This window comes from Apodemus sylvaticus, chromosome 14, assembly GCF_947179515.1.
Source record: "Apodemus sylvaticus chromosome 14, mApoSyl1.1, whole genome shotgun sequence".
Taxonomy (NCBI): Eukaryota; Metazoa; Chordata; class Mammalia; order Rodentia; family Muridae; genus Apodemus; species Apodemus sylvaticus.
In genome coordinates, this window is record NC_067485.1 from 24,722,412 (window position 1) to 24,748,458 (window position 26,047).

A 26,047-nucleotide genomic window follows, 5' to 3' on the forward strand; every position below is an offset into this window, starting at 1 on the left:
ATTTTGACTCATGATTTGAGAGGTTTCTGTCCATAGTTTCATGATCCTGTAACTTTGAGCTGATAGCCTCACACAGTGCCTCAGGGCAAGTAGCAGATGGAGCTTGTCTATCTACTTCATGACAGCTACGTAGTGAAAAGTCAGAAGCAGGAAGCCTAGGTCCCAATATCTCCTTTAAGGGTATCCCCCAATCATCCAACCTCCCCTGAGTCCCAACCTCCTAAAGGTTCTATAAGTCCCAAATATTAAACTGGTCCAGGGCTAATATTCGGTGACCAAGACGCCGAACACAGACATTTAGGGGACATTTCAAATCCAAACTGTAACAGTTACTGTAGGTATTAGACTGTCTTTAGTTCTTCACATACTAAGCACTTGCAAGGAAGGACATCAGATTAGAAAGAAAAAAGCATTATAGGTAGATTTCAATTCTGAGTACTTTTAATCAATCAGACAAATAGGAAAGTTTTTTTTTTCCACTTCTGTATTTTATTGGAGGAAATTGTATAGCTCTACTCAAACAATACTTCTTCAACTTACCAGGGACTGGGCTTTCAAGAAACAAAGATGAGAAAGCTGGTCCCTTCCTTATGATAAATGATGCACTTCCATGAGTAAGATACAGTGTCAGTAGTGTGTGGACAGGGCTGTGACAACAGAGCCCTGGACCTGAAGGAGGAAAGAGCAGAGGCAGCACGTGGGGATGACTTCAGCACTAAAGGCTTTCCTCTCCATCTCAAGGGGCAGGGCTTAAAGACCGAAAGAACAGAGATGGTAAAAAGAAGTATCATCGATGCTTTCTATTTTAAAAGTATTTCCTTAGTCCTTACCCACAGACCCAATCATTCATGATTTCTTCCTCTGTAACATCTCTGCTTCTGGGATCTTGCCTCATTCTTCAAGGCTTGATCATGGAAACCGATCTGAAGAAATGACAGACATTGAAGAAACGACAGAGGCACATAGAAAAATGCTGAGAGTGACTGGGCTGTGCTCTGTCTGGTACAAGGCACGTACTACTCTACCTGGAGACTCAGAGAATGTATTAGTTACAGTACAAGGAAGAGAGTTAGGAGGTCTCAAGTGTGGGAGATCTCTATAGGGGAGCAGTCTCTGGCTGTAAACACGCAACAGGAGGAAGCTGTAGTTGATACATAACACTGGTAAATCACGGTAAATGTACACATTTGGACCAGAGGAGGCTTTGTTATCTCTCTGAGCCTTACCCAGGGAAAACTTTGCTATTTTCTGGCCTGTCGAATGCCACGTGAACCTGGGTGGTAACAGCATGTGTAGGTCCAAAATAGACTCTCACCAAAGCCCTCCCTGACCATCTTAGTTCCCAAAGATCACATAACTGCAGTAGAGCTCTTTCAGATCCTGAGGGCTTACTTAATTCTCCCAAACTGACCTAAGATTAAATTACTTTTATTTTTATAGATTTTATTTTTATTTTCCTTACCTCCATACTACCCCTGTCCTCCCCCACCCCACAGACACAAGTAACACACATTGAAATTTGGTTCTTGATTAGCACTTATGTACACACTCTAAAATAAGCCAAAATATAAAACATTATTATGTCCTCATATGTTCCACAGGACTAGGAGAATCATTTCAAGACAAAGGGAGCACCTAGAAGTAATTTCCTACCATGTGAATTCTCCCAAATGTTCAAATTGAGAAAATGTGGCTTGTTATTTAATTTTGATCCTTTTCAGTTGAAAACAAAGAGAAGCAGCAAAGCAAATAGGAAAATTCCTCACCACTCAGCATTCTTCCAAAGTTAGATCCTAAGTCTTTATACCACAAAGCTTTAAACATCATCGGTAACTAAATGTCACCATAATTTCTGCGTTCCTAGACATTCTTGAAAATATCATCTAAGATATCATTCCATTTCATTTCTCCTGTGAGACTTCACTACAGTTGTCTATTGCTTCGTATTGATATTATCAGCACTTTTGCACAAAACTATTAATGACTTCATTAGCAAATATCCCAGAGTGCATTTGCACAAAGCTATATGGTTCAGGTCAGTTACTCATGACCCCTTGACACTGCCAAAAGGTGTGATCAATTGAGATAAGTGAAGCTGCTATTGGGAAAATATGACATAAACATATTTATGTCATAAAAGTATAAACATATTCCAAAATAACTTTCATAATTCATTCTAGAGCCTAGAGAGATGGCTGAGTGGTTAAATGCATGTATTGCTTTTGCAAATGTCCTGAGTTCAATTCCTAGAACCCACCCCTACTTGTAGCTCTACCTCCAAGGGTTCTGATACCTTTGTGTATCCTCCACAGGCACTACATTTATTTACATGTATCTACACAGACAGACAGACAGACACACAATTTTCTAAAGTACGACATAGTAAATACACAAACGAGCAACACAATTTTTACTATAAAATACTCTATACTATATATAATTGTACATCAATGCAGTTGGTTGTTTACACTAGTATTACCCCAAGCACCCCTGCACTATACCATATGCAGACTACAACATCAACAGTGGGAACCTTTTTGCTTTATTATAATCTCCAGGGACGAATGCCTGTCTGTGACGTGTCACTGAGTGAAACTTCATTCTGCAACACGTGACTGATCTACTGTTACTTCCTATATTAGAGATGGCAAAAACTGAGCAACAATAGCTGATGTAGCTGCTCTGCCCTAGTCTTTCCTTACAGCCCAGGGAGTGAAATAAAATATGACCTAAACACCACTGGACAGGCCTGCTAGGGCGGCTAATCTCTATTGTTAACAGGACTTCACCTAGGAAGCAGAAGCATACCTCTGGATATGTCTGAGCCAGTGTTTCCAGGGAGAACTGACTGAAGGGAGTTCCACCCTGAATGTGGGAGGCACCATTCCACGGAGGAGGACCTGTGAGCCCCTTCTTCCAGCAGCCATGATATGAACCGCTTGTTCCCATCATGCTTCTCTTGCCAGGAAAGACTGAGCCCCCAGAAACCGTGAGCCGAGATCAATCTTTCCTTTCTGAAGCCATTTCTATCAGGAATTTGGTCCTAGAAATAAAGGCTAAAGGATATACCCAGATCTTTTCCTGGGAAAAAGTTAGAGATCCTCAATGGAACTTATCAACAGAGGACTGTTGGCAGCCAGCAGTTTCTGGCTTTTGCACAGCTTTCTCACTAGAGTAGACTTTTTGCACCAAAATGGATATGTCCTGATTTCAAGAAATTTAGGGAATCTCTCTCAGTGCACGACACTCACACCAACCTTTTCAAGGTGCATGACCTCCAACCTTTCAAAAAACAAAACATGAGAATGTTGATCCCACAGAGGAAAAGCTATGATCACCAAATGCCAGGGAGTTCCCCAGAGCAAGTGTAGGTAGGAGGAGTCAGACAAGCAAGAGAAGCTGGAAGGGGGCACACTGAGCAGAGAATACAGAAACAGAGAGGGGTCAGAAGGCAAAGCCTAGCAAGGTGCTTGGTCTGGCTCACCCTAACTGGGAAGCCTTGGCAGGGGGAAAGGACGTAGCAAAGGGCAGAGGCTATCAGGTTTACCCCAAATCTACTAATCTTAACTACTCTTAGAGCCTTGCTGGTCCTTGAACTGCACAGTGTCATTCCTTCAGTGCAATGGAAGCCTCAGGCATCTGGATTGCCACTGGAGAAGTGTAGATCATCAGAGCCACATGATATCAGTGGAGCCAAACCATTGTTGACATGAGAGTTATACAAAACCCTTTCAGATGGATTTCACATCCACGCCATTGAAGCCCATTAAACCAATCCAAGCTAATACTTACATCTCCAGAAACGTGGGGATCCAGGTCCTTGTCTACTAGTTAGGACTATTATTAGATTTTTGCTCTCCCGAGCCTACCTAGAAATTTTCTCAAACACTCGCTAATTCCCCTAAGAGGGAGATTATTACAGCACTTCAAGCCATCTTGCTTTGTTTGTAAAATCCTAATGCCCCCCTTTATTTATGTAATCTGTGGACATGCAGGATGGAAAAGAAAACTAACTCCTCAGATGTGAGAAGCCACTGGGGAGAAGAATCAAGAAAAAAAAAAAGAAAGAAAGAAAACCCACAAGCAGCAAAACCAAAGCACCGACGTGGGCTGGCTTCTAAGACCTGCCTTCCACTCCTGCTGCTCCTGAGGCTCGCAGCAGACGTTCAAGCTGGAAGACAGGAAAGGGCCCAGAGGAACTGGAGAAAAGCTGCCTGGCGTGCTAGCTTGTGGTTCCATGTCTCAATCATATGCCTCTCACGTGAAGGAATACATGCTTTTCTTTCCGTTCTGATCCATGGCACGATGCTTGGTCTTGTTTCTGTCTAAGTTCGTGTGGCCAAGGTAGCAGTTTCTTCAGTGGAAAATTTGGAATAGATGGATAGGTCAGAGGCATTTTGCTGATTTGGAATTATTCTAAACATGTTTAAGAACTTTAACCTTAAAATGTAGAAGATGAAACAAATTATATATATATATATATATATATACATATATATATATATATATATATATGTGTGTGTGTGTGTGTGTGTGTGTGTGTGTGTGTGTGTCTATTATATGTAACACATATGCAATGAATATATATACATATATGTGACGGGATTTTATCCAATTATAAAGAAATATGAAATTTACAAAAAAAGATGGCTCTAGAAAGCATTACATGGTGAGCCAGACTCAGAGCATCAAAACTTGCATGTTTTCTTTTTTTTTTTTCTTTTTGGTTTTGGTTTTTTCAAGACAGGGTTTCTCTGTGTAGCCCTGGCTGTCCTGGAACTCACTTTGTAGACCAGGCTGGCCTCGAACTCAGAAACCCGCCTGCCTCTGCCTCCCAAGTGCTAGGATTAAAGGCGTGCACTACCACCGCCTGGTGCATGTTTTCTCTCACATGGAGATTCCAACTTCTAACATTGATCTATATTTATATATATGTGACAAACTAGAAAGGGTAAAGTGGTAAAGGAGTCAGGGTGTGTTGGGGGAGCACTGGGACATATATGACATCAAAGTTCAAAGGAGGCTGTGGGGGGGGAGGGTAGAAGAGATTGGGGTGAGTAGAGTGACACCAGCAGTGGAAAGAAGAATCAATCAAAATCCAATTTTGCTTGAAAACATCATGAGGAAATCTAATACTTTGTGTGCTATTTTTAAAATAACTAGAAGTGAAGAAATCATTTTTTTAAAAAACCTTGGGCTTAATTACACTCATAATTAAGCTCGAGAGCATGATGGAACCTGAGCTGTGTCTTCAACCTGTTCCTACCTTTCTCATCACCACCATATGTCTGGAGGACACTTCCCTACACCCTCAGACACTGGGACGAGTACCGAGTCACACTGAAGGGAAAAGCAGACTTAGAATGCTGTTTTTAGTGTTCTTATAAAAATAATGCCCTGGGGATAGAAAGTGGCTTGGAGTTTAAGAACAGATGCTGCTGCTGTATAGGTTTCTTGTTTTCAGTACTCGCTTTAGAGGGTCTGTAACTGAGTGTAACTACTGCACTAGAGTGTCCCCACTATAGGGGACCTGACACCTTCTTCTGGCCTCTACTGGTACCATACACATGGGAGTACATACACACACACACATGCACAAGATATATTTAAATTAATTAAAAAGAGCTATAGCATGATAGCCCATACCTTTAATCCCAGTACTCAAGAGGAAGAAACAAGCAGATCTCTCTGAGTTTGGGGAATGGCCTGGTCCATATAGCAAGTTTCAGGATGGCCATGGCTGCAGAGTGAGACCATATCTACAAATAAACAAATAAGTAATATCTGTCTGTACTCAAAATCTAGCAAAACCCTAAGGGGAAAAATGGCAAGTCAGTTTATAACTCACTCAGAATATAAGCGTTTTTGTATGTTTTTTAATACATGTAGGTGTAAGTATAGATCCTTGATACAAAATTAGCCTCCTGGTGTGAGGTGTTTTTCCTTAATACTTTATCAAGAACACTTCCCCAGGTTATAGGACATTATTTTCTTACAACATCATTTTTATGGCTGCAAAATAAAATAAACCATGGTATAAATATATCAGAACTTATTTAAACAATTCTCTTGGGCACAGGACCCTGTTGTTATAAAAACAATGTCATGTCATCCTGGCAAATAAATCTTTCCCTTTGTTGAGATTTTTGTTGTATTACTAAGTCTTTGGAGAGAACTCATGGAGTTGAATACCATGAACATTTGCACTGCCTTAGACACATATAGTCCAATGTTCTTCAGAAAGCTACCCTTTCTGTGCCTCAAATGGGAGAATATGGGCTGTCAAGGGAAAGCCAGCACAGTTTACCCCCTTTGCTGGAAACTCTGCCGTATGGATAAGCTCAGGGAGTCCTTGTCTGTTTTATAAAGGGGACTGTCAACAGTCCTGCCATGGCTTTGAACTGTTAAGGACTACCCTTACCTCATATTCATTGATGGGACTTTTTAAAAATTCAGTTGGACATGTCCTGACTTGGATACTGAATATCTTAGTTCAAGTCCTAAGTTTACACACTAACCATGAGACAAAAGGAGGCAGATGATTTAATACCCTGGGCTGTTTCCCCATGGGCAAATGAAGGACTTGTCTTATATCTACATGATCTTCCTCTCTCCTGTGTTTCTGTCTCTGTCTCTGTCTCTGTCTGTATCTCTCTGTTTCTATCTCTGTCTCTCTCTCTTCTCTCTCTAGTGTATACGCTTGTTAGTGTGGGTGTGTGCATGTGCACATGTGTGCAGATGCATGTGTATGAGGAGGCCAGAAGTTGATGTCTTCCTAATTCACTCTCCACCTTGTGATTGTGAACCTGAAGCTCAATTAGACTTGCTGACCAATGCAGTTCAGGGATCTCCCTGTCTCTACACCACTGTGTCCAACTTTTTAGCATCTTAACATCGGTTCTGAGAATCAGAGCTGTGTTTCCTATGCTTCTCAGTTTCTCAGCTAAGCCATCTCCACAGATCCAGTATCTGACTTTGATTAAAAGATTGCATGTCACACCATCTGTTTTAGACAATCTAACAACATAGCCAGTAGCACATTATATTCGTGGACATTGGCCTCAATCCTTGCAAAGTGCCAACTCTAAGTTCCCTGAAATTTGTTGACCATAAGAAATGGCTCAGGTTGACCTTCAAGAAGGACATTCCATATTCACGAAGGTCACATGAATTTTGTTACTTCCAGTTGCTGCTATTCACAAGTAACAACTGTGCATCTTACCAGCAACAGCACAACTTTCATTTTATTCCCCTGACATGAGACAAAAAGCTACTGCAGGAAAAGAAGACACTTCATACCAGTCTTCAGGACTGTGACCCAAAACAACATGAGAAGCAGAACTAGGTCTGGGGCAGGGACTGTGTCCAAGTCAGCAGCTCACTTACTCATCCTGAGTAGAAACACCATGTTCCACAGTTTTCTATCTGGAGAACAGCCCAGAAATGATCCAGTCTCCTTGCCAGATTGAAGAGGCAGCTTTTGGAGGTGAACAACTTTTCTTGTTTGCTCTCTGTGGTAATTTATTATTCTCCTCACAAAATAGCAGTCTCTCCTGAGTAGCTGAGGATAAAGTTGCAACTTATTCAGAGAAAATGTCTGCTGTGTATTACCAGCTGACCTGTGACTGGTTCTGTGTGCAGGGTTTTCAGGTTAGTGAGAACAGAAAACTGTTTAATTCTTTTTCCCACCATGATAACTACCATCTATTTACTGAGAGAGTCTTGTGTTACAGAGGCTGAGCTAAACACTTTATATTACTGGCTGGCTTAGCTGTTAAGATGACTGTGTTGAAGGTGCATCATCTTATTTTTAAAGATAGAGTAACAGGCCAGAAAGAATAGCGAATAATGTTGGAAACCGACTACTGGTCTACCTGACTTCAAAGCCAATGTTCAATTTATTACATTTCTCCAATTGGGTTTGAATAGTTGGCCTTCAGCTGGTGGTGGTATTTTTCAAACTTGGGGAACCTTTGAAAAGTGGGATCTAGATGGAGGAAGTGGGTCCCTACTTAAAGGTGTGTCTTGAGGCTTATAGTCCAGCCCTGCCTCCCAGCCCTGTTCTACTTTATAATGCTATTTACAATTTATCTTAGGGCTTCATTGCTGTGAGGAGACCCACGATAACAGCAGCTCTTATACACAAAAACATTTAATTGGGGCTTATTTACAATTTCAGAGATTTAGTCCATTGTCATCACGGCAGGAAGCATGGCAGCATGCAGGCAGACATGATGATGGAGAATCGGAGAATTCATCATCTTGGCTCACAGGCAGCAGGAGGAGACTGGGTGTTACACTGGGTGTAACTTAAACATATATGACCTTAAAGCCTGCCTGCACAGTGACATACTCCCTCCAACAAGGCTACACATACTCCAACAAGGCCATACTTCCTAATAGTGCCATTCCCTATGGCAAAACAAACATATGAATCTGTGGGGGCCATTCCTACCAAACTACCACATAATTCAATAAGATGATCCTATGAGCTCTAATGGGATCTCTAGTTCTGTATCCTCTGCTATGGCTGATGGGTTTGATTGACAAATGGATTTGATTAACAGAGGACCATTGCTTGGGGCTGATGAGCATTTCCTTCATCCTCTCCTTCCACTCCGTAGAGCTCACCCATCACCAACAGAATCCACTGGTTCATATCAAATATTTCAATTTCTCAAACTTTTCTTTATCCTTCCATCAAGGGAAGTCTGCCCTCTAATGATGCAAATGCACTATTGATTTCAAACACTTATTTCTCAGAAATGAAGCAAAGGGAACAGCTCAAGGATAAAGGAGTTGACTGATATAGAGCTCTATGGTAGTCACTCTATCTGAATTTATTATTTAAAAGGAAAGGAATCTGAGGCTCAGGAAAGCACTTGTTCCCACAATCCTATGAGGAGGATCTACAAATAATAATAATAATAATAATAATAATAATAATAATAATAATATTCCGTGTCCCAGTGTGGATGCTCCCCCAGTGTGGATGCTCCCTGGGGTGCCAAGAACTCCCTGAGCTAGCAACAGAGAGCAGCAAGAAGGAATCAAGGGGTGGCCTGCACTAGGCAAGAAAAAAGGAAAGCCTCAGCCATGTTCTACAAAGACTCGTTAATTTGCTTTAGGTCGGTCGAGCAAAGCTGGAGAATGAATATACTGTTTAGTCTGCTTATCTAGACTGACAGCAGACAAGTCTCCAGAGGGATTCTAAGAAATGTTCACCAGTTGCTGTGAAATAGCATTTATCTGTCAGGCTTTCGGTGAGGATGAGCTCAACACAGGACAAAGGAAATCTTAATTTTCCATGTTGGTCTGCAATATGCTATTAGAGTACTTCACTCTCTATAATCCTCTATAGTATTGATCAGTTATCTGTTTTACCTCTTACTAGTCCTCAAATGACTACATGCTATTGCATGATGAAAATACCCACATTCATCCCATTGAGCATTATCCAGCACCCTGGTTGCTATTTATAGTAAATGAAAGAATAAATATTTATCTTTATTGTGCTAGGTATACTTTAAAAAAGAAAACCAGAATTTCAGGGCTGGGGAATGGCTCAGTTGGTAGAGCTTTGCCTGGATAGTTAATATACTTAGCAAAGATCTAGGCCAATGGGAGAGACCCTGTCTCAAAACAAATGAAAAAGGAAGATGCATGAAGAATAACACCTTATGCTGTTCCCTGTTCTCTGACCCACATATGAATGCATACATGTACACATATGAACTGCACATATGCATGTGAGAATGCACACAGAACTTATCTTTTTTCTATGCATTGTCTAAGGTCTTAAATTTAAACAGATCTGTTCCCACAAAAGTATCAGATTTCCAGGCTGCCTTCACGTTCTATTTATATAAGCCCTTCTCATGGCATCTAAATCATTGGGGTATTTATGTCTCAAGAGAAAAGTGTATGTGAGTGCTAAATCTAGGTGGAGTGATTATAGGGGCTTACTCCAGAAGCTGAAGGACTATACCACTCAGGACCCTACCCTGGTCTCTCTTTACTTCATTTTTCATCAGATGGCATTATGTTGCTAAGTAACAGAAGGTGATTACCAGAACAGATGGAGTGTATGTGTGTGGGTGTGTGGGTGTGTGCATGTATGTGTGTGTGTGTGTGCATGTATGGGTGTGTGCATGTATGTGCGTGTGTAAGTATATACATATGTATGTAATGAGAAGTACCATTTAGGAGTGACAGCTACTGCACTGTCCCCTTAAAAAACATTGGAAAATTATGAAATCTCTCCAAGACTGCTTCACCCTCCTCTTACTTCTGATTGAAACATGGATATTCAAAGCAGACTTCAATCAACTGCTATTCTAATCACCAGCTTGGGGACATGAAGGCATGTCTTAATTTTTCAGGAGGAAGGAATTGGATAAAGTTCCTGTGAAACTGATTAAACCTAAAAATATTCCACTGTGCAGCATCTACTAAATATTACTTCCTGTAGCCTTCTTACTGCAGGGCCAGTCTGTCCCTCCTCCCAGATGAAAGCCTTTTAGAAGCCCTTTAGAAAGCCGAGTGGAATTTGGTATTATCAACGTGCTGGTTTATCAGATATGAATTCATTTGTTTTTCTCTAAGCCACTTATCAGCAAGAACAGAGCTGGTTTGTCCACATCTGAATTGTGCTCTAAACACTCTTTCTGAGTTCCCTAGGGTTCAAACATTTTTTTTTTATTTTCCAGGGATTTTTTTTTCTCTCTCACATTTGTTTGTTTTCTTAACCTTGTACCTATTGAGGTGAATTTCTGGGTCAGGATCCCTGTAAAGACCCAAGGAATGGAGGAAATGCCCAGTTCAGGCTGTCTGAGGACCAATTGTCTGGGTAGAGTTTCAACCCTGAAAGACCACTGGACAGTTGGCAGTGAGATGAATTGGCTGGGGATGGCCCCAGAGTTGAGCCCTTCTTCATGCCACCAGTCTTCAATCTCTGAGAACTCTAAACCACTATAGCAAGAGAAATAGAAGGGCTTCCTTCAGTCCAGAATCATCACCTTATTCCTCACCTTGGAGACTCCCATGATCCTACAATGAGCTGATGTAGGGCAACCCCATGCAGTTTGTATTCGTGTTCTCCTAGCAGGCTCTGATGACCACAAAGTTCATTTGTAGAAGGCTCACCATCTATCTCTGTCACAAGCAGGAACATGGAAGGCTTAATACAGAAAGGCTTTGTGTCTTTGCATTCATGAACAAGAACTAATCCACACACTGTAAAGGAAAATAACCTGTAATTACACAGGAATCTCTCTTATGGTAAAATAATTGATAAAGTGTGGCAATTTGGGTTTCTTATGAGTTATATTGAATGATTAGAACAAATAGAAGTTGTTCACTTTGTTAGTTTTGTTTTGAGTTCTATATCATAATGCAATGTTTACTTCATAATTTTTGCTTAGATGTGCATCTACACACGATTTACATAAAAGGGCAACTGGTAGCCTCCATAGGGACAATTATTAGCATTTTCTGTCGGCTCTCTCACGAGGCAAGCATTTTCTAGGCAATTTTTTTCTTTAGCAAAACCAAACTAAACCAGAGTAATTTGTCACACTCCTTAACCTTGAGATCATCTTTCCTCTCATTAAAGCATACACCAAAACTAAGGCCTCTAGCTTTTTAGTGAGTGTTAAAATGAACAAAGACCACACAGAAATTTATCACCATGTTATTCCTTCTTAAGAGAGTGGCAAGAATCAACAGATAACCACTTAATTTCTTGGCAATGTGGAGAATTATGGCTTATAAAGTCTTAAGTAAGGATTATAAAGATACATGCTATTTCAATAGTGTGTGACCAGACTCTTCAAATGTTTGAGCCACAACAGGAATGTTAGCTCTTGGCTTTAAAGGAAACTTGAAGACTTCTAATCTGAGAGGCTGGATCTAGAGTTTTGCTTTGCTGAAGAGCATCATCTGCCCCTCCCCCATGCCTCGCTGATCTCTTCAGCAACATTTACCTTGGACAGCCAGTGCATGCCCTGTACTTAGAGAACAGCCACCATAGATGACTTAGAACACTCCATGACTAATAGATTAGAGGTGTGATCAAGGGGAGCTTGCCTCAGGTGAGGCTCACAGAAAGGTATAGTTTCCACACTTACACGGAAGTTCTCGGTAAATATGTATGTGTGTTAAGTAAAATTCTGTTATCTATATTTGCTGTTTCAGGCTGGCCATTGTTGAATGTATGTGTACTTCTTCAAGCTAAAGTTCCCATCAAGGATCATGTAGGCCACCTATTTATAGATAACTTTTATTAGGCAATTTTTCTCTCAGTGTTTTTTTGTTTTGTTTTGTTTTGTTTTGCCTAGCCCTCAGATACTTATAGTCTCAATACCTAACCTCTGTGGGTTTCTGCTTCAATCCTTGCTCTACCCAGCAATGAATGTATATGTTGTGGGTGTTTTGCTTTGACTACCTGGACTCCTGATAGCTGACTCATGCTGCCTCAGGCCTGCAGCATATTCCCAGACAGTTGTCAAGATTTGCAGTCTTGACCCAGACTATGACCGCAGAGCTTCTGTCCTCAAACCCTCTGAAGCTGGGAGACCTTGGTAAGGAGGGTAGTGAGGTAACTTCCTTGGGAAGTTTTCATAAGAAAGCTGGGACAGACTTGCTTAGATAGTCTGAGTCTGGACTGGCCCGGAGAGGCCGCCTTGCAATTGTGTGGTCCTTTCCAAAGTTACCACAAATAAGGCAGTGCCACGGTAGAAGCAAGGAATATCTAACTGTTCCCATTTGTGTTCAACTTTGGGATTTTCTTATAAAGACTGTCAGAATGAAGGAAATGCCCAATTCAGGCCGTCTGAGAGCCAATGGTCCTATAGAGTTTCAGCACAGAAAATCCAGTAGACAGTTGGAAACACACCAGACAGGTGGATAAGGATACCTTGAAATGTCAAAAACAGTTTAGTCTTTTGTTCCTGCAGGCAATGTTAAACTGTCAAATTGGGGGTCCATTCAGTCATCAAATACTTATAAATTCCAGGAAAGATGCTAGACACAAGTTATATACATCTACATAAGCACATTAAGGGTGATTGATGTCCCAATGTGTGTGTGGGTATGAATGAAGTTTTGGCAAATTATTCTGTCTCTATTAACTTGTTGGACCCAGACCCTGTCCTTCACAGTGAACATTCCTGCCTTTGCCCAGGTACAGGACTCAAACAATGCATTAAAGTAGGATCCCACCTCTGTAACTGTTTTGAGGCAATTCACTATTAATCCCCAGCTCTACCCTTTACTTTCTTTACAAAGGTGGAATGATATCTTCCCTTTCTAAAGAACTCATCCAACACAGCTTCACTCATAGGTCTCTAGTAAATCCTCCACTGTGCACAGCTCCTTTGTCTAGCTTTGAGCACCTACTCATCTTCAATACACGTGTCAAACAGAACTTTTGTCACTGAGGCTCGTCAGTGCTGAATTTCACGTAACTCACCTAAATTGGCTTTTCTACATCTTTCTGTCTGTGTCCATGTTGTTGTTTCATAGTGCAGCAGTCCTGTCACTGAAGAATTGGAGTAGTCTCATTGATAGCTATTTTTAATTCAATTCTTCTCTTACTAGTTGGATCTATCAGATCATTTAACTGACCATCGTTTGATATGCTTCCTGTGCAAACACAATGGAGGAAGATGAACTTGACCTCGACTCTCCATACCAGGGTTTTAAAATGAGTAAGAAAACTGGTACTGTTTCTGAAAACAGAACAACTGATTATTATCACCAACAAAATAAGTTACATTTGTCTGCTAGTGTAGGATGTAGAGATATCATACATCAGAGTCAGGAAGGCCAGGATACACATTTTAAAACACAATTCAGACCTGATGTGACTCCAATTTCTCAGTAGCCATTGATAACTATCTCAGTCAGGGTTTCTATTCCTGCACAACATCATGACCAAGAAGCAAGTTGGGGAGGAAAGAGTTTATTCAGCTTACACTTCTGCATTGCTGTTCATCACAAAAGGAAGTCAGGACTGGAATGGAACTCCAGCAGGTCAGGAAGCAGGAGCTGATGCAGAGGCCATGGAGAGATGTTTCTTAATGGCTTGCTTCCCCTGGCTTGCTCAGCCTGCTCTCTTATAGAACCCAAGACTACCAGCTCAGGGATGGTACCACCCACAAGGGGCCCTGCCCCCTTAATCACTAATTGAGAAAATGCCTCACAGCTGGATCTCATGGAAGCACTTCCCCAACTGAAGCTCCTTTCTCTGTGATAACTCCAACCTGTGTCAAGTTGACACACAAAACCAGCCAGTACAATTGACCCCTTGTCAACTTGACACACAAACACATCACTATTAAGCCTCAACCCTTACTTTCTTATTCTTCCCCAAGATCTAAATTACTTTAAAAGTCCCACAGTCTTTACATATTAAAAGTTCAATCACCTTAAAATGTCCAATATCTTTAAAATTCAAAGTCTTTTAAAAATTCAAATCTCTCAACTGTGGGTTCCACTAAAATACATTCTTCCTTCAAGAGGGAAACAGTCACAACCAAAAGCAAAACTCAAACTCCAATGGTTCAATGTCTGGGATCCAACTCACAATCTTCTGGGCTCCTCCAAGGGCTTGAGTCACTTCTTCAACTCTGCCCTTTGTAGCACACAACTTGTCTTCTAGGCTCCAGCTGCCTGTACTCCACTGCTGCTGCTGTTCTTGGTGGTCATCTCATGGTACTGGCATCTTCAAAACACTGACGTCTTCCACTGTAATTAAGCTTCACCAATAGCCTCTCATAGGCTCTCTTCATGGTGACAAGCCTCAACTCCTATGCATGACCCCTTCAAGTCCTGGGCCATCAATTCCAACTGAGGCTGTACCTTCACCAATGGCCTTCCGTGGCCTCTCACTGTGCCAAGAGCCTCAGCTGCTCTTCATGACCCCTTCATGCCTTCAAAACCATACCATCTGGGTGACTCTTACACAGTACCAAGTCCAGCCACAGCACAAAATACAACTGTGGCTATCTCTGGAACACAGCCTGTACTCTCAGAAAACACTTCCCAGAAGATTTCACCTCAGTGATGCTGGTTTCTTCTTAATCACCACTAATTTCTTAGCTCCAGCTAACCAGCATCAATAGTTCCAGTAACACAAAGGTTTGCTTTAGTGATTCTGGTATCTTGTTACTCACAGCTGATTCTTCAACCCCAGCTAACCAAAACCACAGAATCTTCACAATCGAAACATGGCCCTGATAAGAGTCTTTAATCTTCCCTCTGAAATTTCATAAGCCAGGCCTCCATCTTCTACACTGTTCTCAATATTATCTTCCAAGCTCCTACACAACATCCCACAGAGTGTTTAACAGTGAATGGATCATCTAACTCAAAATTCCAAAGTCCTTCCACAGTCCTCCCCAAAACATGGTGAGGTTGTCATAGGAATACCCCACTACTCTGGTACCAATTTGTCTTAGTCAGGGTTTCTATTCCTGTACAATATCATGACCAAGAAGCAAGTTGGGGAGGAAAGGGTTTATTCAGCTTACACTTCTGCATTGCTGTTCATCACAAAAGGAAGTCAGGACTGGAACTCAAGCAGGTTAGGAAGCAGGAGCTGATGCAGAGGCCATGGAGAGATGTTCCTTACTGGCTTGCTTCCCCTGGCTTGCTCAGCCTGCTCTCTTATAGAACCCAAGAGCACCAACCCAGGGATGGTACCACTCACAAGGGGCCCTCCCCCCTTAATCACTAATTGAGAAAATGCCTCACAGCTGGATCTCATGGACGCACTTCCCCAACTGAAGCTCCTTTCTCTGTGATAACTCCAACCTGTGTCAAGTTGACACACAAAACCAGCCAGTACAATTGACCCCTTGTCAACTTGGCACACAAACACATCACTATTAAGCCTCAACCCTTACTTTCTTATTCATCCCCAAGATCTAAATTACTTTAAAAGTCCCACAGTCTTTACATATTGAAAGTTCAATCACTTTAAAATATCCAATATCTTTAAAATTCAAAGTCTTTTAAAAATTCAAAGTCTCTTAACTGTGGACTCTGCCAAAATATTTTCTTCCTTCAAGAAGGAAACATATCAGGGCACAGTCACAACCAAAAGCAAAACTCAAACTCCAATGATTCAAAATCTGGGAACCAACTCACGATCTTCTGGGCTCCACCAAGGGCTTGGGTCACTTCTCCAGCTCTGCCCTTTGTAGCACACAGCTTGTCTTCTAGGCTACAGCTGCCTGTACTCCACTGCTGCTGCTGTTTTTGATGGTCATCTCATGGTACTGGCATCTCCAAAACACTGACGTCTTCCACTGTAATTAGGCTTCACCAATAGCCTCTCATAGGCTCTCTTCATGGTGACAAGCCTCAACTCCTAGGCATGACCCCTTCAAGTCCTGGGCCATCAATTCCAACTGAGGCTGTACCTTCACCAATGGCCTTCTGTGGCCTCTCACTCTGCCAAGAGCCTCAGCTGCTCTTCATGACCCCTTCATGCCTTCAAAACCATACCATCTGGGTGACTCTTACACAGTACCAAGTCCAGCCACAGCACAAAATACAACTGTGGCTACCTCTGGAACACAGCCTCTGTGCTCTCAGAAAACACTTCCCAGAAGATTTCACCTCAGTGATGCTGGTTTCTTCTTAATCACCGCTAATTTCTTAGCTCCAGCTAACCAGCATCAATAGTCCCAGTAACACAAAGGTTTGCTTTAGTGGTTCTGGTATCTTGTTACTCACGGCTGATTCTTCAACCCCAGCTAACCAAAACCACAGAATCTTCACAATCGAAACATGGCCCTGATAAGAGTCTTTAATCTTCCCTCTGAAATTTTATAAGCCAGGCCTCCATCTTCTACACTGTTCTCAATATTATCTTCCAAGCTCCTACACAACATCCCACAGAACTTTTAACAGTGAATGGATCATCTAGCTCAAAGTTCCAAAGTCCTTCCACAGTCCTCCCCAAAACATGGTCAGGTTGTCACAGGAATACCCCACTACTCTGGTACCAATTTGTCTTAGTCAGGGTTTCTATTCCTGCACAACATCATGACTAAGAAGCAAGTTGGGGAGGAAAGGGTTTATTCAGCTTACACTTCTGCATTGCTGTTCATCGCAAAGGGAAGTCAGGACTGGAACTCAAGCAGGTTAGAAAGCAGAAGCTGATGCAGAGGCCATGGAGAGATGTTCCTTACTGGCTTGCTTCTCCTGTCTTGCTCAGCCTGCTCTCTTATAGAACCCAAGACTACCAGCCCAGGGATGGTACCACTCACAAGGGGCCCTCCCCCTTAATCACTAATTGAGAAAATGCCTCACAGCTGGATCTCATGGAAGCACTTCCCCAACTGAAGCTCCTTTCTCTGTGATAACTCCAGCCTGTGTCAAGTTGACACACAAAACCAGCCAGTACAATAACTTTATGAGCCACTGAAAATTCTGACTCTGTGTAGGACTCTGCTTAGAGCCACAGAAGTAAATATTTTGTTCAGAGTGTGTGTGTGTGTGTGTGTGTGTGTGTGTGTGTGTGTATGTGTCTATGTGTATGTGTGTGTTTCTGTGTGTCTGTGTGTATGTGTGTGTCTGTGTCTGTGTGTCTTTGTGTCTGTATGTGTGTGGGTGTGCATTAGTTCAAACAGCCTTGGAACGTGTCACTCCAAAAAATGACCTCTGCATAGTGCGTGTGTGCACTGTTGATAATTAGTGCCTTGCATCTCTCCTGAAGAGTGTACCCGCAAACAGAGCAAAAGAAATAACTTAGCTGCACTTCATCCTGGCAAGTTCTTCTGTTCTCCAGGACCTTCACCAGGTTCTTTGCTGAGCACACCCAGAGACCATACATGATACAACACATGACATACAGAATTATACTGATCTGTAAGAGAATGAAAGATGAGTTTTTATGTGTGATATCTGATGATAATTCACATTTTAGCAAAAGTACTTCATTTGCTTCTGACAAAATTCTCACCCTCAACTCCTTCCTCAGTTCATTTCCAAATGGGCTGATTATTCTGTAAGAAAGATGTCTCCTAAGGCTCACAGCGCTTAGTAGCTGATGTCACCTGTACTGGTGTGACTTCTCACTCTCCACCAAATGTGCTCTTTTTTTTCCTCAAAGGAGTCACTCAGACATGTTGCTCCCTAGATTATTACATGATGCCTCTGAAGTTTCTGGATTATCCCATGATGCCTCTGGAGTACTAGACTTATTTTTCTACTCAATATATATAGCTTTTAATAAAGTATACCTTTATATTAATGATTCATACAAAGTTTCCTCAAAAAGAAAAGTATAAAATAATAAAGGTTAAACCTATTAAAGTGTTTTATCCTTTACTGCACTTTTTATTAATTTTTTCCTTTAATAAGTGATACTAAAATGGATCTTTAGCTCCCACTTAAAATGTAACTAATTGCATCTGGATCCCCGAATGTCACATGCCTTGTTTATTGTAGTTCTGGATGACTCAACGTGTAAATCCATGACCTTCAGTAACATCATCTTTTTCATTTATTACTTTTAATTATCTATATTGGTGTATGTCTGTGCATGGATATGTGCTCATGTGTTCAGGTCTCCGCTGAAGCCAAAAGAGGGTACCAGATCCCCTAGTATACTCTTAATCACTGAGGCATTTCTCAGCCCTATATCTACTCTTAACAGCATAACTTTAAAACACACATCAAGTACTTTCTTGGTGATGGTTTTGACTTCTCTCACTTTGTAGTAAATATCCACAGTTCTGCCTCCACCTTTGATTGGTGCACATCCACCTTTGATTGGTGCGCATCTCTAAAGTGCGCATCTCTGAGGAGTCATCTCCATCACTCGCTTTTCCTTCCATCAGTATCATCAGCATTTCCTTAACCGGCGATTCCTGCAGCCCCTTCTGCATGCACTTTGAATGCTTTGTGAAACTCGGTGTAGTAATTCCAGACAATACAACTTGCAGTTCATTTCATCAGGAAACATGAACAGCAGTCTCTGCGGAAGTGCTGGTAACCAGCTTCTGCCACTCCCTTCCTGTGGGATCTCTTGCAGACTCTAGGTAGCACAGCACTGTAATTCATGCCAAGTGCAGTCATGTTAAAACGAAGAATGATGTCCTATACTTCCCCGTTGATAAGGAAACGGGGATAAATAGAAGCTCAATATTTTCTTGCTCTGCTGACAAAGGATGGTGCTGCTCTCCAGATGAGTGGGGAGCATTTCCATTTGGAGTACCCTTGATGGGATCAAAGAGCATCAAGAGGCAGAGAGAGAGCTGATGCATTCGTGAAAGGGAAATAGATGACTTCATCTGGCACGATCATAGAGGACGGTGTGAGAGGAAGCCATGACTGTATCATTAAAGTAAGAATGGGGATACTGGTCTCTTGCTGCAGCAACACAAGTGGGAACACCTGGAGCGTGAGCTCGGAACCAGAATCCACCAGTTGTAAGAAAATGGTAGACAAGCCCAGCATGGGGGAAATCACCAGCTTCGATAAAGCCAAGATGAAGAAAACTGAGACGCAGGAGAACACCCTGCCGACCAAAGAGACCATCTCCTAAAAGCCTAGGAAGATTTCCCCCACCTCACCTCACCCCATCATCTCCAAGACCCCCTTGTGATGGGGAGGAAGAGTCACCTGCAAGATGGACACAAGCCACAAGCTGCACTGTGACCCCGGGGCATTTTGAGCCAATGTCACCCACCTGCGGGTCTCTAAGGGGACCTCTCCACTAATGGGACTGCCAAATTTCATCAGTTTACCCTGGGATATTATAGAAAATTGTTTGTATGACTGATGAAAATAAAACACACCTTGCGGGCAGTGGTGGCACATGCCTTTAATCCCAGCACTTGGGAGGCAGAGGCAGGTGGATTTCTGAGTTTCGAGGCCAGCCTGGTCTACAGAGTGAGTTCCAGGACAGCCAGGGTGACATAGAGAAACCCTGTCTCGAAAAACACCAAAAAAAACCCAAAAACACAAAACAAACAAACAAAAAAACAAACAAAAAAAAAAAACCACCTTGTGGCAAAAAGAAAAAAAAAAAGAATGGGGATACCATGTTGGTAGGGGATTGGAGAAGTGAAAGGTAGGCCTTTAGAGGTTTAAGATGAGGCAGAGGACAAAAATACATGAAAATAGGAGGTAAATGTCACACAACCTGAATCACAGGACCACAAGAATCCCAGCATGTTGTGCATATATCTGAAGGACCAAATGGCATCAGGAATAATGCAGTCACATGAGATGCTGAGGGTACACAAGAAACGCAGCAAGGTTTCTGGACCAGCAGCCCGAGACACACCAATACATCTCGATTGTTGTGGGTTGAGAAAGACAAGCAACTGAGCCTGAGCTTGGTTTGAGGTTTCAAGTGCAAGTGTGAGGTGTGGTGTCACAATACCCTTCACAGTGCTCTGGGGACTGCAAAATTGGGGAGCATAAAGATATGGGAACTAAGGTGATCAGAAGCAGGACCTCCAAGCTGGTTGGTGGCGGAGAAATGAAAGAGAAGAGGAAAGGAGCGAGGGCTCTAAACCATCAGCAGTGTGAAAGGTCAGAGAGGGTGACATCAGTCAGGAGCCAGATGTGAACAGGAAGGGGAGGGAGCAGGACACTGTCCTGAGGAGGAGGCCATAGAAACTTTTACCAGGAAAGCTTTCTAAGGAGTTTAGGGTTCTTAACGGTATCCCAGTAGGAGCCATAGACTTCTGGGTTTTGTTGTGATTGTGGTTTTTAATATGATCCCAATGCCCCTTCCTCTGTTGTGGCTTAGGAACCTTACAGAATATTCTGCAGAGGAGTTCTTATGCTTATCCTAGAGGATAAAGGCAGATATAAATTTAACAAATAAGTAAAGTCTCTTTTTAAAAAAATGTTTTTATTTTATGTAAATGAGTGTTTGTCTGCCGATATATATGTATGCCATGACCAGAGACCTAAAGAAGGCGATATGTTCTCTGGAACTAGAGTTCCAGACAATTGCGAGCTACCAGGTAGTTGCTGGGAACCAAACCTGGGTCGTCAGTAAGAGCAGAAAGTCCTCTGAAGTACTGATGCATCCTTCTAGCCCCTCTTCCTCTTCTTATCTTTTCGAAGCAGAGACTAATACAATCCAAGCTGGCCTCGAACTTCCTATGTATCTGAAGGTGACCTTGAACCTCTGAACTCATGATCCTCTAGCCCCCACCTTGCCAATGCTTGGATTGCAGGCATGAACCATCACGTTCATAATTCTTCCCATGTCATTTGAGTGTGATAGGACAGACAGCAGCACTAGCCAGACTACATTGTGAAATCCTAGCAATAGTTGAACCTATCAGTTAAATTCATGTGCCTTAGGCCCATCAGACTTAAGGTCAGATCTAGTTATTGTTCTTAAGACTCTATTGCCAAGCTGACTTGACACTATTAATCTTGTTTCTACAACATTAGAACTGGACTTGTGAGAATTTCGATCTCAGAGTAACCCGGAGCCATGCTTCTAGCCTGTCTTCTGCTCTATCAATTCTCTGCAGCATCTGAAGCATCACTAATTTGAGGCCATCTGAATAGGATTAGGTTTCTGAATAAGAGTCTAGTCAGGGAGACACTGAAACAGACTGAGTGCGTTAGGAGGATGGCCACTCTAACCCTGTGTGTGTAGGTACAGCAATCCCTCCATACCAATCACAATCAGGAGAAACCCCCAAATACCACCTTGCTTTCTACTGAGCCCCTGACACACACGTAGACTCTCACACATCACATAGGGCTGAAGGAGTATCAGAGGAGTGACTGAGTTACCTTACTCCCACCAACACTGTTGTGTGTAGATGTATGTATATTTTGTGTTCTGAAGTACATAAACATACATGTTGGGGGAGTTGAGTTTCAAAGACCAAGCTTTCTTGTGTGCTTTGGTACCCCAGGTAATCACAATCTCTGCTGGAAGGTAAATGAACAAGCACCAGAACATTTATAATCTTCCCGGGGACAGTCTCACATGCTCTCAAATAATCAGCCAGTCACAATCAGCACAGAGCAGTAGCTGTGGTCTCGGGATGAAGGTATGTTATACAAGTAAGCAGACACGCCCTCTTTGCTATAGGACTTGCAGACTGAAATCTAAAACATTTCTCACTGGCCTTCAGTGACCTGGTTCTACCGTCTTCCGTCTGAGGAGTTAGAGCGCTTACTTCACATCCCTGTGGCGGTGGCTGATTTGCATGTGTTTTTGTTCTGAATTCTCTCATTTATTTTGTAACTCCTAATTAGGGCGGAAGTGGTTGGGTAGCTCTCTCAAGAGAGTCAGATCTCTTGCGAAAAGCATGAAAGAAGGAAGGGCTGGCGATTATTCCTCACACCCCAGCAATTTAGCAGGCCTTTGCTTTCCACGTGGACTGGGATCAAAATATAACTTTCCTATGCTTGTTGGAAAAATAAGTTTAAAAGAAGCTCATCAAGGAGGTACCTAGTTACACACACACACACACACACACACACACACACACACACACGCCAAGTTCACACATACCAAGTTCTTTTTTTGGTCTTTTTTTTTTTTTTTTTTGGTTTGTTTGTTTGTTTTTTTCCAGACAGGGTTTTTCTGTATAGCTGTGGCTGTCCTTGAATTCACTCTGTAGAGCAGGCTGGCCTCAAACTCAGAAATCCACCTGCCTCTGCCTCCCAAGTGCTGGGATTAAAGGCCTGCACCACCACTGCCCAACTCCAGTTCTTATCATACACAGAGCCATGTTTCTTCCCACCTCCTTTGCTAGGAATTTGGAGACTCAATAAAATCAGAAGTTAGTGTCTCTTAGTATATCCTAGGACAGAGTAGAGAAGCCTCAAAAGGAACCAGGGGAGGGCTTATAGAAAAAGCCCATTAAATTCAAAATATGCTACTTGAAAAGTAAGAAATGTAGTTTTGTCTGATTTTAGAGGAAAATACTCACTAAACAGATGGTGCCTGCCCCATCTGCCAGAAGGCACAGACCCTTGATCTTCCTAAAACTATAAGAAGTACATTGTGTGATGGAGATTTACCACAGAGCCTTCTTCAGCGTTTCCAAAGACAGGTTTTATTAAGCAATGAGAGATGTAGGCAACTTCATTAAACATATAAGAAAAATCAAGATAACTTGAAATTGAATAGATTTTTAACATACATATTTTTATTAATTCTTTGTGAATCCCATACAATATATTTTGATTATGCTCACACCGGCCTCTCCACTCACCTCTTTCCAGATTCACCTTCCCATCCCTACCACCCCAACTTTATGTCCTTTTTACTCTTTTCTTAAATAATATGTCAAATCCAATTTACTCTCCATGTCCTCCTAGGTGGAGACATCCACTGGAGCATGGTCAACCTACAGATAGCCACACCCTTAAAGAAAACTCTCTCCCTCCCAGACACCATCAACTGAACTCATCTCAGTAAGTAAGCATAGGTTTTTTATATTCTGACAAAAGAAAGAAAGAAAGAAAGAAAGAAAGAAAGAAAGAAAGAAAGAAAGAAAGAAAGAAAGAAAGAAAGAAAGAAAGAAAGAAAGAAAGAAAGAAAGGAAGAAAGGAAGAAAGAAAGAAAAGAAATGCACCTGGAATGTTTCACTTAACATGATGACCTTCAGTTCCATCATTTTTTTCCCATGAAATGACGACTTTCTGCTCTCTCTTATGCACCTTTGAGTGGCACATTTTTTATGTCTCATCCTTTGTTAGGGGCTTGGTGGTTTCCATGGCTTCACTGTTGGCAGTAAGGCTACAGTAAGCATGGGCATGCAAGGATCCTTTTGATGTGCTGATTTTGTTTCCTTTGGCTACAGACCTAGAAGTGGGCAGCTGGATCATAGAAAGTCATACTCTCAACACACAATGATCACATGTATATGGAGCAATCTCCACCAAAACCAAATGTTTACCTATGAAGGCACAGACTCCTTATAAAAGCTTAAGTAAGCAGGAGGTCTTAGTGTAATGGCTAAGTTATTCTGTGGGAACTGAAGACAATAAGACTATATTGAGCCAACCTTTTTTTTTTTCTTTAGGCCATTAATCTTCTGAGATTAACAACTGTTTAAAGTTATTCTGCAAAGAGCAAACAGACACGGAAAATCAGAATACACTCAGTTCAACTTTATTCCACTGGGAATATCATCCCATGGCCACAATGCACGTAGTCCCCTGCAAAGGCAATGGGTTGTAAGGATTAGTTTGCAATTCTAGTGGTACAACCTATGTCTGCTAACATCCCTGGAAGAAATACTTCAGTCCATCCACTAGTGTAACTACCACAGTCACCTTAAAGTGACACCATGGCAACTCTAACCTTGTAACTCGTTTCCTGGAGAAGGTTCACTTGAAATGCAAGGACTGTTGTGAAGGTTGCTGGTATCAAAACAGAGTCACTTATGTCAAACCCTAACAAAATGGAGCCAGTTGACCATGATGGAAGGGCCCTGCCGAGAAGTATTCCTAAGTACCTCTGTATTACAGGTAAAGACTGTCTAATAAAAGAGGGCCACTCTAATTCCTGCAACAAGCCCTTGTCACCAATGGTGTTTGTTTCAATATAACTTCTATGGACTTCTCCTTGTTTCATTTTAAATGCTTTCCCCAAGTTCTTTGTATGCACTCTTGGCCTGCCGTAGTATTCTGAGTCCATATTCCAATCTCCTGGTATTTACAAATAAACCCATGTTAAAATCAGTGATATTTGTAGTGATATTGTGGTGGTGCAGCCTATGTCTACTAACATCCCTAAAAGAAATACTCCAGTCCATCCCTAACAAAACCACTACTGGTAGCAAAAAAAAAAAAAAAAAAAAAAAAAAAAAAAAAATGGAGTTCTTCTATAGAGTTCTTTGCTCTCTTTCAGATAATGCTGGCCATTTAGCTGCACCCCTGAGAAGGGAACAAGACCTGAGTAAACAGGTGAGAGGAGGAGACGGGAGGGTGACACTCCAGGATGATGACCTCATTAAGGCTTGCCATTTGGCTGCCAAGTCGGACACACCCATGAGGAAGCTGGAGACAAAAAAAAAAAAAAAAGGAGATGACCATTGGGTGGATGTTGCATTGCAATTAAAACTGTCATCTCCCAGGAAGGGCCAGGTGGCACTGCAGCTGAAAGTTCGGTTTTCAGGAAGGAACCTTTAGTTTCCTGGACACATCTCCCCTGGTGGAATGGACTGACGCTGCGCTGCACTGAGGGAGTCTAACAGGCAGCGCAGCGCTTCACCCAACAAACAGCTCTTCGCCAGATGTGCTTTGAGAATGAGGCACATAGGTCTTCCTGCAGACACTTTGTGTAGGCATACTGTGGACACAGTCCAGATGTGTGGAAGGCTGGGTCTGCTTCACACAGGGACCTCTTTGTGTGTTCTCACTGGAGGGAGTGGAAACACTCAGGAAAGACCCCCTCAGAGACAAGGAAGGGGGCCTGGACATTTCAACACTGGATTCCCCTTGTCCTAGGTGGATACTATTGCTGTCTGCATTTGAGACCAATCCAAATGGCCTCTTTGAAGTTTCTTTTTCAAGCCCACTCAAACGCAATTGAAAATAGTCAGAACATTAAGTCTAAAAAAGAAAAGTATCCAAGGGAATATGGAGGCAAGATACTAAACCCATCGTTTTACAGAGTTCTATTCAAACCATACAGGGGAAATACTGATGGAAGAATTATGCAGAAGCTCCAGGGACATCAAGACAAAGAACAAGACTGGTTGGTATGGAAAAAAAGAAAACAATGACATCAGCTTTACGATTTGGAAAGGCAACCCAGCAAGCAGAGGTGTGTGTGTGTGTGTGTGTGTGTGTGTGTGTGTGTGTGTGCTAGTATAGGGCCTTCTTGGGAACACTAGTTATAGCCCAAAAGTATGACCTCATCCATTTGGTCAGCCTGGGGCTATAGGACACAATAGCATGCTACATGCTTTTTACCAGCCTTGCAAATCAATGGTATCTGCAGCTGCTAAGCTCCTCTCAGCAGCAATGCATTTCTACATGTGTTATGTCTGCCTATTTGCATTTACTTTGTTTTTGATTGACAAGCTAT

At 42.0% G+C, this 26,047-nt stretch overlaps 1 protein-coding gene across 1 annotated transcript; it reads left to right on the top strand.

The window, feature by feature from the left end:
* Positions 1-19,453: 19,453 nt before the first annotated feature.
* Positions 19,454-19,561, top strand: LOC127665075 (thymosin beta-10-like). The gene has a single exon (XM_052157455.1). The coding sequence runs from the start codon at positions 19,454-19,456 to the stop codon at positions 19,559-19,561; it is 108 nt and encodes a 35-aa protein (XP_052013415.1).
* Positions 19,562-26,047: the final 6,486 nt, after the last annotated feature.